Source organism: Bombina bombina, chromosome 12 (genome assembly GCF_027579735.1).
Source record: "Bombina bombina isolate aBomBom1 chromosome 12, aBomBom1.pri, whole genome shotgun sequence".
In the NCBI taxonomy this organism is placed as follows: Eukaryota; Metazoa; Chordata; class Amphibia; order Anura; family Bombinatoridae; genus Bombina; species Bombina bombina.
The window spans coordinates 118,048,313-118,063,503 of NC_069510.1; the positions used below are offsets into that span (position 1 = coordinate 118,048,313).

The following is a 15,191-nucleotide window of genomic DNA, read 5'->3' on the forward strand; positions in this document are numbered from 1 at the left end:
CTCAATGCATATGATAGTCAGGGTCCGAGTTTGGATCAGTTCACAAACACTGTTCCGAACTATCCTCCGTAAGAGATGGAAGTGCAGATTCTGCTCCAACCAACAAGGTTACCCTCTGCCCCTGATGTCACTGATAACGTGTCACGTGGGTTACCATCCAACGTATGTTTCGGCGTGTACTGACGGCTTCTTCCAGGAATAAAGTGTGCAGGTGTCATTCATCCTTATATCTCCTTATGGATGTTGTTACAGAAAATCCCTTCATCTATGTCCACCATTTTTGATTTACAGTAATCCCACCGTAATTATTGAGATGAAAAAGGCAAGATCGAAATTTAGAGAAAGAGTTAATTTATGGACAAATGTTAAAATTCTACATGAAATCTAAGTTAAGGAAATAAAAAATAACCAATTCCCGATTTAAATATGTTCACACAGAAAAAATAAAAGCAAATAATAAATAAAAGTCAAATGTACATATGTCTAGAACAGGAATACAGATGGTAAGTACATATATTAATCTAGAACTAAATGAGGAAAATGTAATAAAAAGTGATGCAACTCAAAATTTTTGAGACCTTTGGGAATGAAGATGTCCATAGTAAAATCAATTTCATTTCCATACGACCCAGCGTATTCTGGACATCCCCTCCTCTCGAATTTGTGTTCACTTTACGTATCCACATAAATTCCAGATCTTCAACATCTCTATTTCTTTCTAAAATGGTCAAAGAGACTTTGAGGAAACCTCTCTATATATTGTATATGTGTTTACTCGATCTTGTCTTTAATAATCTAGAAGTGCGACCAATATAAATGAAATGAATTGCGCAGTAAATATACATTTTTGCTGTTACAAGTAATAAATTGATTTATATTGTACTTTTTTGTACCATCTCTAGAGTAAAATGTATAAATTATTCTCTCCCCTTTGTTCATTTGTTTGCAGTCATTGCAATCATCTCCTAAAACCCAAACAAACAGTGCACAAAGTTAAAGCACCTCAGTGCTCCGTTAAACTCCCAAATGTCCACTGTTACAAAGTCAAGGGGGGGGGGGTGTATAGGACTATATTCAGTCAATGTAACCATAAACCCTAATGCCCGTGTGGCTGGGTCTGTAGTAGGTAAGTGTGGTTAGAGTGTAGAGGATGAGGATAAGGTAAAGTTTACGGCTCACCTTCTCGTAGTAGGATCTATGAGGTCATCGTCAGGAGGTACTCCAACGGCTGTGTGTGCATGTCAATCCAATGGTTCCAATGGCGTCGTGTCTCAATGCACTCCAATACCCTGACTCTCCCTCTTTCGACTCTCTGCCTATATGAATGCTGCTCACTGACACTTTACCTTCCATTTAGTTCTGCTCCCCAATAGATTCATCCCTCCAATGTCAGATCCTGGGACACAAGTCCATGCTCAATCATCCCCAGGAAGTTCCAAACACAGAAAGCTATAGAGAGCACTGGGTGGGTGTCCTTAAAACATAACTTTTATTTCAACGGCAGTGGGTTAAAAAACAACAAACAAATGCATCATTAAAGCACATCTCCTGTGTGCGAAGGAGGAATTACGGCTAATGACAAAACGTGCTAGCGCGACCAGCTTTCCTCCTTTTCCTCCTCCAGTTTTTTTTGGGGTGTGTTTTTTTTTTTTTAGATTAGGACTTTGGGCTTTTGTAAAAGAGCTGAATACCCTTTTAAGGGCAATGCCCATACAAATGCCCCTTTAGAGTTAGGACTTTTATTTTGGGGGGTTGGTTGGGTGGTGGGTTTTACTGTTGGGGGGACTTTTGTATTTTTTTACAGGTAAAAAAAAATGTTTAACTTAGGGCAATGCCCTACAGAAGGCCCTTTTAAGGGCTATTGGTAGTTTATTGTAGGCTAGAATAGTTATGTTAGGTTATTTTAAAGTTTAAACGTAGTTATTTTTTTATTTCACAGGCAAGTTTTTATTTATTTTAAGATAGTTATATTTTAATTTAAAGTTAGGGGGTGTTAGGTTTAGGGGTTAATAGTTTAATTTAGTCTTTTGCGATGGGGGCCGGCGGTTTAGGGGTTAATAGGTTTATTTTAGTAGTTACGATGGGGGGCTGGAGGTTTAGGGGTTAATAGGTTTATTTAGATGTCAGCGATTAGAGGTTAATTGCGTTGGCGATGTCGGGGAGCGGTGGAATAGGGATTAATAACTTTATTTTGTGTCGGTGATGTCGGGGAGCGGCGGAATAGGGGTTAATAATTTGTATTATTGTCGGCGATGTCGGGGAGCGGCGGATTAGGGGCTATCTTTATTACGTGTCGGGGAGCGGCGACCTAATGGTTTTTAGACTAGGGGTTTATGTTAGGGTGTTAGGTTTAAATGTAACTTTCTTTTCCCTATAGACATCAATGGGGTTGCGTTAAGGCGATCTCCATTCCGCAATCGCAGGTGTTTTTTTTTTCAAAAACTTTCTCCCCATTGATGTCTATAGGGGAAAGTGTGCACGAGCACGTAAACTCAGCCCTTGGCTTTTGTGCAGAATGGAGCTTAACGCACCATATCGCACAGCACAAGGAGGCTTTCCAGTAACTTGTAATGGCAGCGCTATGGAGAGTGCAATGACGCAAAATTTTTGCCGTTAGTTTGGCACTCTGTTTAGCGCAAAACTTGTAATCTAGGTGATAGTTATTAGATAATTTAATTTTGAGATTAGGGACCTTTTTAAAGATTGTATTTGGATGCTCATCTTATGGGTCACGTGAGAATGCCTCAATGTCTATTTAAAGGACCAGTCAACACAGTAGATTTGCATAATCAACAAATGCAATATAACAAGACAATGCAATAGCACTTAGTCTGAACTTCAAATGAGTAGTAGATTTTTTTTTCTGGCAATTTTAAAAGTTATGTCTTTTTCCACTCCCCCTGTACCATGTGACAGCTATCAGCCATTCACAAATGCATACACGTACCATGTGACAGCCATCAGCCAATCACAAATGCATACACATACCATGTGACAGCCATCAGCCAATCACAAATGCATACACACTTATTCTTGCACATGCTCAGTAGGAGCTTTTGACTCAAAAAGTTTAAATATAAAAAGACTGTGCACATTTTGTTAATGGAAGTAAATTAGAAAGTTGTTTAAAATTGCTGCTATATCTGAATCATGAACGTTTAATTTTGATTGAGTGTCCCTTTAAAATGTGTCTAAATTCACTGCTCTGAGTGCTATGCTGAAATATTAAAGTGTTTGCTGTATTATTACCCCCAGGTTCTGTCTATTTGTATTCTTATATGAAAGGAATTCCTTTCTATCCATCTCTGAAACCTCCTTTGTCTAAATCGCTTTCAGAGTAATTTTTTCCAGAAAGCTATTTTTTAGGATGCTAGTTTATTCTCTATATTACTTAATTTAATTACATTTTCTCCTCCCACTGAGACATTGTCCTTTAAGTATATTTCTTAACCAAAATCTTTGATGGCAACTCTGAGTATCTATATAGTTGTTAACATCAATACTTTTTCTAAATCTAGAAATTCTATTTTGGTTTGACTATATTTCCAGGAAAGGTCAGCTTTAAACTCATTCCCTTTAAGATAGTCCATGAATTCCAACAACTGTTGTTCACTTCCTGACCAAATCATAAACAGGTCGTCAATGTAACGACTATACGGCACCAGATATTGCATCCAGTCAGAGCGATAAACATATTGATCTTCCCAATTAGCCATATATAAGTTGGCCTGTGTGCAAATCTGGTGCCCATCTCCGTTCCACTGATCTGTAGAAAATAATTATCAAACCAAAAATAATTGGTTTCCAAAATGAGTTCTATACCTTTAAGAATAAAATCCAATTGAATGGGATCTAATTGAACATCTTTCATTAATATATTTTTGACTCAAAATATACCTAATGATTTATCAATGATAGTATAAAGTGAGGATACATCTCTAGTAACTAACCACCATGAATCATTCCATTCTAGGTTCTCTGAGATGTGCAATATACACTAATGGTGTCTTTCAAATATGCCTTAGTTTCAATAACATAAGAATGCAAAAATGTATCTAAATAAAATGACAAATTACTTGTCAGGGTATTAATCCCAGATACAATAGGACGACCAGGAGAATTTCTAAGATCTTTATGGATCTTAGGTAATATGTAGAATGTTGGTGTTCTAGGAAATATATTATTCAAAATGTACTGTATATTCTTTCTTGTTAAGTATCCCATTTGTTAGATGTTCCTGTAAATATATGTCTAATCTTTTTCTAAATTGAATAATGGGATTCAATGGTAATTTAGCATATGTGCTAGTATTGTTCAGTTGGCGGTAACATTCTTTTAGATAATCACTTTTTATATAGTATGATCACTTTTTTTTCCCCTCAAGATTCAATTATCTAATAACATTGTTAAAAATACTGATACATGCAAAAATTGGCTACTTTTTACCCAGATGGGATTTAGGAGATACCAAGATTGCAATGACCGCAAACATGAAAAAAGGGGAGATAATAATTGATGCATTTTACTCTAGAGTTGGTACCAAAAAGTACAATATAAATCAATTTTTTACTTGTAAGAGCAAAAATTTAGTATTTTTACTGCGCTGTTCATGTAATCTAATTACTATTGATCGCACCTCTAGATTATTAAAGACAAGATTGAGTGAACGCATATACAATATATAGAGAGATTTCATCAAACACTCTTTGTTTGCCCATTTTAGAAAGAAACGTAATAGAAATGTTGCAGATCTGGAATTTATGGGGATATATAAAATGAACACAAATTGGAGAGGAGGAGATGTCCAGAATACGCTGGGCCATATGGAAATTGAATTAATTTTTATTATGGACATCCTCATCCACAATGGTCTCAACAAAGATTTTAAATTGCATCACTTTTTTAGTGTCCTCATTTAGTTTTAGATTAATACTCAGGTGGCCCTCGGTTTAAGCCGGTTCAATTTGCACCGTTTCAGAATAACAACCTTTTTTTCAGTCATGTGACTGCTATTGAAAAGCACTGCACTTATTAAAATAGCCAGTAGGTGGAGCTGTCCGCTTGTGTTGCAAGCTTAGCAGACTGAAATTAATCTGTGTACACAGAACAGACCTTGGCTATCGAGCAGCTTTCAAAGCAACAAGATCTAGCAGCCACGTCCCTATTATCTTCCTGTCCAGCTGCTTGAGGTGAGGGTGCCTAACTGCTTAATCAGTCCAGATTGAAATGCATAGAATAGGTGCAGACCCAATATTTTCTAACAATGCAGAGAACTGTTTGCAGAAAAATGCTAGTAAAAAAAAACGTTTTTGTTCATTAAACTTAGTTTGATGATGCAGTCTGTTGTGTGATTATTTAATTAGGTTTATAATGCTGTTTAGCATTTAAAGTCTTCATTTCAAAGCTTGAAAAATAATGTATTAGGTGTTACTTATGACAATTTTTAGAGGGGTCTGGAACCTAACTCCTTCAATTCCCATTGACTTACATTATAAACTGGGTTTCAATTTACAGCGGTTTCGATTCACAACCATTCCTTCTGGAACCTAACCCCGGCGTAAACTGAGGGCTACCTGTATATATACTTTCTATTTGTATTCCTGTTCTAGATATATGTACATATGGCTTATTTTTTTTAAAAAAAATATTTTGTATTTTCTGTGTGAACATATGTAAATTGGGAATTGGTTATTTCTGATTTCCTTAACCTCGATTTCATATAGAATTTTAACCTTTGTCTATAAATTAACTTTTTCTCTGGATGAGGATTCCATTATTATAAGAGACGAACTTGCGTTTTTCATCTCAGTAATTCTGGTGGGATTACCATAAACAGAAATGGTTAACATAGATGAAGGGATTTCTTGTAACGACATCCATATGGAGAACTAAGGATGAATGACAAATGCGCACTTTATTCCTGGAAAAAGCCATCAGTACACTTGCCAGTGATATCAGGGACAGAGTATAACCTTGTCAGATGGTTGTAGCGGAATCTGCATTGGTATTCTATAATGTTTTTATAATAAATGTTATCATCATATACTGTGGGATATGGTTTACCTACCAGTATAAAAGCTCCACTTCATGTGAGTAGTGAATCATCCATTGTGACACAAACTTATATCATTATACAGTATTACACTATTATATGTTTTTTTTTCAGTTGAAGATTATTCACATCATCGAATCACTTGATTTGACACCACTTTTTTGATGGACATTATCTTTTTTTTTGATACTTGAGATACATTTTTATTATATCACATATATAATTATTTTGTATTTTTTGTGAGTATATTGCACATTTATTTAATATTAGTCATGATGTACTTTCCGCACACTGAACCTCCAATACGTATTATGTTCTGAACCAAAACTATACAAAAGCACATAAACAGATCTCTTACAATGGCTTGTAAACTATGCCCTATGTTAAATCAAATTATTTATAAAATTACACTAATTAACCCATACGGAAACAGAACCCACACCAGACTCACATGTATTACATTTTTTTTCTTTAAAGAGTACCTGAAATTGAAATCTTACCAATTTTGTATGGCTGTAAACATTAAAATAACATAATTTCTGAAATGTACAGTTTTGAGTCTGTTTGATACCAGATGGTAAGATATGTCTTTGTATGCTAGATTAGTTGACAGGGTTTAACTTCACGTAGGGATAAAGTGCACCAAGTAATGGGGTAACCTTCACACAGGTATCAAGTGCACCAAGTAATGGGGTAACCTTCACACAGGTATCAAGTGCACCAAGTAATGGAGTTAACCTTCACATAGATAGCAAGTGCGCCAAGTAATGGGGTTTACCTTCCCATAGAGATCAAGAGCATCAAGTAATGGGGCTTATGTTTCTATAGAATTCAAATACACCAAGTTACGGGGTTTATCTTCCCATAGAGATCAAGCACACCAAGTAACGGGGTTTATCTTCCCATAGAGATCAAGCGCACCAAGTAACGGGGTTATCCTTCCCATAGGAATCAAGTTCGCTAAGTAACAATGACACAAGCATATTTTTTATTAGAAAAATATTTAAAAATATCTAGTTAATATAGAACATGTTTCATATTGATCCTTTTGCTGTGTGTCATTGCAACTCATGTGGCTCAAAATGCTTTGTTTCTGCATCCATGTATAGCATTTTGCGTTATAGACACCTTCTCAGTACCATATGCTTTTCACAAATGCCCCTATTTTACATCTCTTCTCTCTCTAGTGACAATGATGAGAAGCCCTTCACTAGTAGTCAACCTTCTCTCAATGGGGACGTCAAGCCACTTGGCAGTGATGACAGCCTGGCTGATTATGGTGGCAGCGTGGATGTCCAGTTTAATGAGGATGGATCTTTTATTGGCCAGTACAGTGGCAAAAAGGAGAAGGAAGCCACGGGTGGCAATGAGAGCTCCGGAGCAACCTCTCCTGTCAACCCAAACATCATTATTGAGTAGAGTGCAAAATATAGGGAGAAGGGGAGGGTCCTAGGGGAAACCTGAGGCCACACATCGATGGGAAGTGGGAGGATACAGTTGGAGAATTTATTTTGTTTGCAAAGCAACTAACTCGTTTGGTGCAATAGGGGTGTGTAATCCATTCAATCAAAAACCTCTTTAGCATCAAAGGAGTACACATGCTGTATAGTCTTGGATTAACACTCCATGCCTTTGTGTTTAAAAAATAATAATATATAAGGACCAAGGAGGAAATGGACATATTGCTTCACACATCGGATGAAATGTGCCAGTGCTCTTATATTTGTTAGGTTACTGAAAAAGAACACAAAACAGAGGGATGAAGCAGAGAGAACAACATATGGTAAAAAAAAAATAAAAAAAAAATGAAAAAAACCAAAGGAAGAAAAAAAAACAAAAAGAGGAAAAATGCATTTCTTTCACACCAAGTTCCGCATTCACATATGACTGTGTTAATTTCTATGTTGTCTTTTCTTTGTAATGTTATCTTGAGTGTGCTTGGGGTCCATACCCAAGGACCTGTTACAGATATGGGTTTTATCTGAGTGCAGCTTGCCAAAAAATCAAACCAAGAAACAAAGAAAAAGCTTTGAACATTGTTTGCATATGTGTAAGCTCCAAACACAGCAAATATCATCCTGGCTTTTTAGTTAAACAATCAATTTATGTCTCTTCCATCAAATGATCAATGCTACAAGAGCTCTTGCAGTTTATAGTTCACTATAGGACGAAGGTGTAATGTGTCTTTCAGCCTCTGCCCTGACACATGATGTTTGTTCTACTTTATGGAATGGTGACAGGTTATTTCTAGTCTCTCACAAAGTCCCTCCTTAAAGTAAATGAAAAAAGGTTTCTCCCACAGTATCTCATGCAGGCTGTGGGGAGCATATGGCTGTGACACTGCAATGCCCACATAATGTAGGCTGCGCTCCAGCTTAAGGTTCACCACATTCTTGCTGCAAATTGTACCACTAATATGAAATATTTCAGGTCTTAGAGGGCTTGCAGTGTCTGTAAATGAATTCTGTGCTGTATTCAGCATCTGCTTTGTTCTCAGGACATGAAAATAAAAAAAGCTTGACCTCTTTGTTGCCCTATACCATTGCTTAGTGGAGAGCCTCATCAAATAATTGGTAAGTAAGAGGCAATGTATAACCCAGTGGGCATGGCTTACTTACTTTTGATTTCTCCCTTACACAGTTGAGGATGGGTAGGTTTCTGGATGAACCCAGTTTTCCCAATTGGTAAAGTGACCCTGGCAGAGAGGTTAAGCTGTGTTGGATACAGGGTTTGGCACATGCCCACACAATCATTTAATAAAATCTAGAACATTTCACAATTACCTTTTTTGTAAGAGTGGTATGCCAGGACCAAAGGAGAAAAGTTCCCTTGTTTCCCGCTGCATTTTCTCAGGGGCAGTATCCGTGGTTTCCAGCCACCTTCTCTCCCTGTGCCTCCAGGAACCTCTGTTTAAGTGTTGTCCCTCTGTCTCCTCCATAGACAGAGCTACAGTGTTTGCACCTCAGATGTGACTGGTGTAAGCTTCAGCAGATATATAGAAAAATTATGACATTATTTCCTGCTGTTTTGAGATGCCTCCCCTGGGGTATTACTACTGGTTTGGGTGGCCACTTTCATGTTTTGGGTGGGCTTGAAGGAAATATGAGAATAAGTTTAGAGTTAAGTAATACTGTCAGGAAAAAAAAAAAGTAAACCTATTTCCCTAAAGTCTTTGTTGTGCCTGATTTTAGCAATACTGGCCACATTGTTGTAAACTGAAGTACTTCGCAATGAAAAAGATTGTAGATTCACAAAACATTACATGTAGATTCCACATTCTAAAAGCTAATGAGCAAGTGCTATTATGAAACATGCATACATAAACCAGTCTCAAGTAGAAATGACAACTAAGTTCTGGTATAGAATATCGGCCATGAGGTGCCAAGTACAGTAGCTACAAATCTACTGTAAAGTTCTATATTGTTTACCTACTTTTCTCCTGGCAGTGTTTTTACAGATACATCACTAACAAATCCTCCATCCCTGAAGAGGTTCCTTAGCTATTTTGCTGTTGGGGTCAAGGCTGTAGGAAAGGCTGACACTGAACTGGGGAGGCACTGGGAAAGGTGCCAGTTGAACCTTTTTGAATGTAAATAGTGTTTCTGAAATTTGTATCTGCCGGTAGTGTATAGACCTCTGTAAGTCCTGTCTATAGCTTGTTATTGTTATCAATAATACAAACTATATCATGATACACATGGCTGGTGTTCAGTTATTTTATTTAAGTTTGGGGCTGTGTACTGTTTGTGTGAGAGACACAATGTGTGTACCGTGTGCATGAGGTACCAGATCTATCTGTGTGACACAAGACTGTGTGTGTGTGACACCATGTGAGTACCATGTGCAAGACTAACAGTGTGTGATGTGCATGAGGTACCAGATCTATCTGTGTGACACAAGACTGTGTGTGTGTGACACCATGTGAGTACCATGTGCAAGACTAACTGTGTGTGATGTGCATGAGGTACCAGGTCTGTCTGTGTGACACAAGACTGTGTGTGTGAGTACCATGTGCAAGACTAACAGTGTGTGATGTGCATGAGGTACCAGATCTATCTGTGTGACACAAGACTGTGTGTGTGAGACACGGTGTGAGTACCATGTGCAAGACTAACTGTGTGTGATGTGCATGAGGTACCAGGTCTGTCTGTGTGACACAAGACTGTGTGTGTGAGAGAGACACAGTGTGAGTACCATGTGCAAGACTAACTGTGTGTGATGTGCATGAGGTACCAGGTCTGTCTGTGTGACACAAGACTGTGTGTGTGTGTGTGTGAGACACGGTGTGAGTACCATGTGCAAGACTAACTGTGTGTGATGTGCATGAGGTACCAGGTCTGTCTGTGTGACACAAGACTGTGTGTGTGAGACACAGTGTGTGTACCATGTGCAAGACTAACAGTGTGTGATGTGCATGAGGTACCAGGTCTGTCCGTGTGACACAAGACTTGTGTGTGAGACACAGTGTGAGTACCATGTGCAAGACTAACAGTGTGTGATGTGCATGAGGTACCAGGTCTGTCCGTGTGACACAAGACTGTGTGTGTGAGTACCATGTGCATGAGGTACCAGGTCTATCTGTGTGACACAAGACTGTGTGGGACACAGTGTGAGTACCATGTGCAAGACTAACTGTGTGATGTGCATGAGGTACCAGGTCTGTCTGTGTGACACAAGACTGTGTGTGTGTGTGTGTGTGTGTGTGTGAGACACAGTGTGAGTACCATGTGCAAGACTAACAGTGTGTGATGTGCATGAGGTACCAGGTCTGTCTGTGTGACACAAGACTGTGTGTGAGACACAGTGTGAGTACCATGTGCAAGACTAACTGTGTGATGTGCATGAGGTACCTGGTCTGTCTGTGTGACACAAGACTGTGTGTGTGAGACAGTGTGAGTACCATGTGCAAGACGTGTGTGATGTGCATGAGGTACCAGGTTTGTCTGTGTGATACAAGATTGTGTGTGAGACACAGTGTGAGTACCATGTGCAAGATTAACAGTGTGTGATGTGCATGAGGTACCAGGTCTGTCTGTGTGACACAAGACTGTGTGTGTGAGACACAGTGTGTGTACCATGTGCAAGACTAACTGTGTGTGATGTGCATGAGGTACCAGGTCTGTCTGTGTGACACAAGACTGTGTGTGTGAGTACCATGTGCAAGACTAACAGTGTGTGATGTGCATGAGGTACCAGGTCTGTCTGTGTGACACAAGACTGTGTGTGTGAGACACAGTGTGAGTACCATGTGCAAGACTAACTGTGCGTGATGTGCCTGAGGTACCAGATCTATCTGTGTGACACAAGACTGTGTGTGTGAGTACCATGTGCAAGACTAACTGTGTGTGATGTGCATGAGGTACCAGGTCTGTCTGTGTGACACAAGACTGTGTGTGTGAGTACCATGTGCAAGACTAACAGTGTGTGATGTGCATGAGGTACCAGGTCTGTCTGTGTGACACAAGACTGTGTGTGTGTGTGTGTGTGTGTGTGTGAGACACAGTGTGTGTACCATGTGCAAGACTAACAGTGTGTGATGTGCATGAGGTACCAGGTCTGTCTGTGTGACACAAGACTGTGTGTGTGTGAGACACAGAGTGAGTACCATGTGCAAGACTAACAGTGTGTGATGTGCATGAGGTACCAGGTCTGTCTGTGTGACACAAGACTGTGTGTGTGTGAGACACAGTGTGTGTACCATGTGCAAGACTAACTGTGTGTGATGTGCATGAGGTACCAGGTCTGTCTGTGTGACACAAGACTGTGTGTGTGTGTGAGACACGTTTTGAGTACCATGTGCAAGACTAACAGTGTGTGATGTGCATGAGGTACCAGGTCTGTCTGTGTGACACAAGACTGTGTGTGTGAGACACAGTGTGAGTACCATGTGCAAGACTAACAGTGTGTGATGTGCATGAGGTACCAGGTCTGTCTGTGTGACACAAGACTGTGTGTGTGAGACAGTGTGAGTACCATGTGCAAGACTAACAGTGTGTGATGTGCATGAGGTACCAGGTCTGTCCGTGTGACACAAGACTGTGTGTGTGAGACAGTGTGAGTACCATGTGCAAGACTAACAGTGTGTGATGTGCATGAGGTACCTGGTCTGTCTGTGTGACACAAGACTGTGTGTGAGAGAGACACAGTGTGAGTACCATGTGCAAGACTAACTGTGTGTGATGTGCATGAGGTACCAGGTCTGTCTGTGTGACACAAGACTGTGTGTGTGTGTGTGTGTGTGAGACACAGTGTGTGTACCATGTGCAAGACTAACAGTGTGTGATGTGGTACCAGGTCTGTCTGTGTGACACAAGACTGTGTGTGTGAGACACAGTGTGAGTACCATGTGCAAGACTAACAGTGTGTGATGTGCATGAGGTACCAGGTCTGTCTGTGTGACACAAGACTGTGTGTGTGAGACAGTGTGAGTACCATGTGCAAGACTAACAGTGTGTGATGTGCATGAGGTACCTGGTCTGTCTGTGTGACACAAGACTGTGTGTGTGAGACAGTGTGAGTACCATGTGCAAGACTAACAGTGTGTGATGTGCATGAGGTACCTGGTCTGTCTGTGTGACACAAGACTGTGTGTGAGAGAGACACAGTGTGAGTACCATGTGCAAGACTAACTGTGTGTGATGTGCATGAGGTACCAGGTCTGTCTGTGTGACACAAGACTGTGTGTGTGTGTGTGGGACACAGTGTGAGTACCATGTGCAAGACTAACTGTGTGATGTGCATGAGGTACCAGGTCTGTCTGTGTGACACAAGACTGTGTGTGTGTGTGTGTGTGAGACACAGTGTGTGTATAATGTGCAAGACTTACAGTGTGTGATGTGCATGAGGTACCAGGTCTGTCTGTGTGACACAAGACTGTGTGTGTGTGTGTGGGACACAGTGTGAGTACCATGTGCAAGACTAACTGTGTGATGTGCATGAGGTACCAGGTCTGTCTGTGTGACACAAGACTGTGTGTGTGTGTGTGTGTGTGTGTGAGACACAGTGTGAGTACCATGTGCAAGACTAACAGTGTGTGATGTGCATGAGGTACCAGGTCTGTCTGTGTGACACAAGACTGTGTGTGTGAGACACAGTGTGTGTACCATGTGCAAGACTAACAGTGTGTGATGTGCATGAGGTACCAGGTCTGTCTGTGTGACACAAGACTGTGTGTGTGTGTGTGAGACACGGTGTGAGTACCATGTGCAAGACTAACAGTGTGTGATGTGCATGAGGTACCAGGTCTGTCTGTGTGACACAAGACTGTGTGTGTGTGTGTGTGTGAGACACGGTGTGAGTACCATGTGCAAGACTAACAGTGTGTGATGTGCATGAGGTACCAGATCTATCTGTGTGACACAAGACTGTGTGTGTGTGTGTGAGACACGGTGTGAGTACCATGTGCAAGACTAACAGTGTGTGATGTGCATGAGGTACCAGATCTATCTGTGTGACACAAGACTGTGTGTGTGAGACACAGTGTGAGTACCATGTGCAAGACTAACTGTGTGATGTGCATGAGGTACCTGGTCTGTCTGTGTGACACAAGACTGTGTGTGTGAGACAGTGTGAGTACCATGTGCAAGACTGTGTGTGATGTGCATGAGGTACCAGGTTTGTCTGTGTGACACAAGACTGGGTGTGTGAGACACAGTGTGAGTACCATGTGCAAGACTAACAGTGTGTGATGTGCATGAGGTACCAGGTCTGTCTGTGTGACACAAGACTGTGTGTGTGTGAGACACGGTGTGAGTACCATGTGCAAGACTAACAGTGTGTGATGTGCATGAGGTACCAGGTCTGTCTGTGTGACACAAGACTGTGTGTGTGTGTGTGAGACACGGTGTGAGTACCATGTTCAAGACTAACAGTGTGTGATGTGCATGAGGTACCAGGTCTGTCTGTGTGACACAAGACTGTGTGTGTGTGTGTGTGTGTGAGACACGGTGTGAGTACCATGTGCAAGACTAACAGTGTGTGATGTGCATGAGGTACCAGGTCTGTCTGTGTGACACAAGACTGTGTGTGAGACACAGTGTGAGTACCATGTGCAAGACTAACAGTGTGTGAAATGCATGAGGTACCAGGTCTGTCTGTGTGACACAAGACTGTGTGTGTGAGTACCATGTCCAAGACTAACAGTGTGTGATGTGCATGAGGTTCACAATATTCGAAGTTTGGCTTTTTGCACTCGTCCGAAAATGCTTTAATTTCAACTTGTAATATGCTCGATAAGTAGAGCTCCACTCGTAATTTTAGCCCAGAGTTTGTGTTACTGAGTGATTTTCTAACTACAGTGAATCTTTATTTCTTTCCAATGGCAGGGAGAGTCCACAAATTCATTCATTACTGTAGGGAGGCAAAGACACCCCAGCCAAAGTTATAAGTATCCCTTCCACTTCCCCTACTCCCCAGTCATCCTTTGCCTTCGTCTACAATAGGAGGTAGGCAGAGAAAGTGGGGTTCCAGAGATAGCTTTCATGGTATCTTGTCTCAATACCAAGCTACCCAGATACGGGTCAAGATCGAAAGATCCTCAGGCAGTGTTGGTAGACATGCTGGCGGTTCTATGGAATTTCAAGCTTATCTGTTTCCACCGTTTGCTCTCCTTCCTGGGGTGATCAACCGCATCAAACAGGAGCGGGCCACTCTGATTTTAATAGCTCTGGCTTGGCCCCGCAGGACCTGGATCACGGACCTGGTGAAGATGTCTTCCTTTCCTCTGTGGAGGTTGCGGACCTTCTGCTTCAGGGTCCGTCTCTTCATTAAAAGCTAGATTCTCTGAGGCTGACTGCGTGGAGATTGAATGCCTAGTGCTGTCCAAGAGAGTTTTTTCCAATAGCGTCATTGATACCCTGATCCAGGCTCATAAGCTGGTTACTCGTCGTATTCACCACAAGGTGTGGCGTACGTATCTGGCTTGGTGCGAGGAACAAGGTTTCCCTTGGCACAAAGTGAGGGTTCCTCAGATTCTTTTGTTTCACCAGGATGGTCTGGAGAAAGGGTTGTCAACCAGTTATAACTTTGGATGGGGTGTCTTTGCTTCCTCCTGGTGGCCAGGTGTTGAATTCCCAACAGTAATGAATGAATTTGTGAACTCTCCCTGCCAGGAAAGAATTTATCTGGTAAGCTTAAATTT

The 15,191-nt window shown here is 40.8% G+C and overlaps 1 protein-coding gene across 2 annotated transcripts in view; it reads left to right on the top strand.

Annotated features, from left to right (window-relative positions):
- L1CAM (L1 cell adhesion molecule) overlaps positions 1-9,746 on the top strand; it is a 403,835-nt gene extending 394,089 nt beyond the window's left edge. For both annotated transcript variants that reach the window (XM_053695800.1, XM_053695801.1), the window contains one exon: positions 7,240-9,746. In XM_053695800.1, the coding sequence (XP_053551775.1) occupies positions 7,240-7,471 (232 nt within the window). In that variant the 3' untranslated portion in view covers positions 7,472-9,746. The remainder of the gene's footprint in view (positions 1-7,239) is intronic.
- Positions 9,747-15,191: the final 5,445 nt, after the last annotated feature.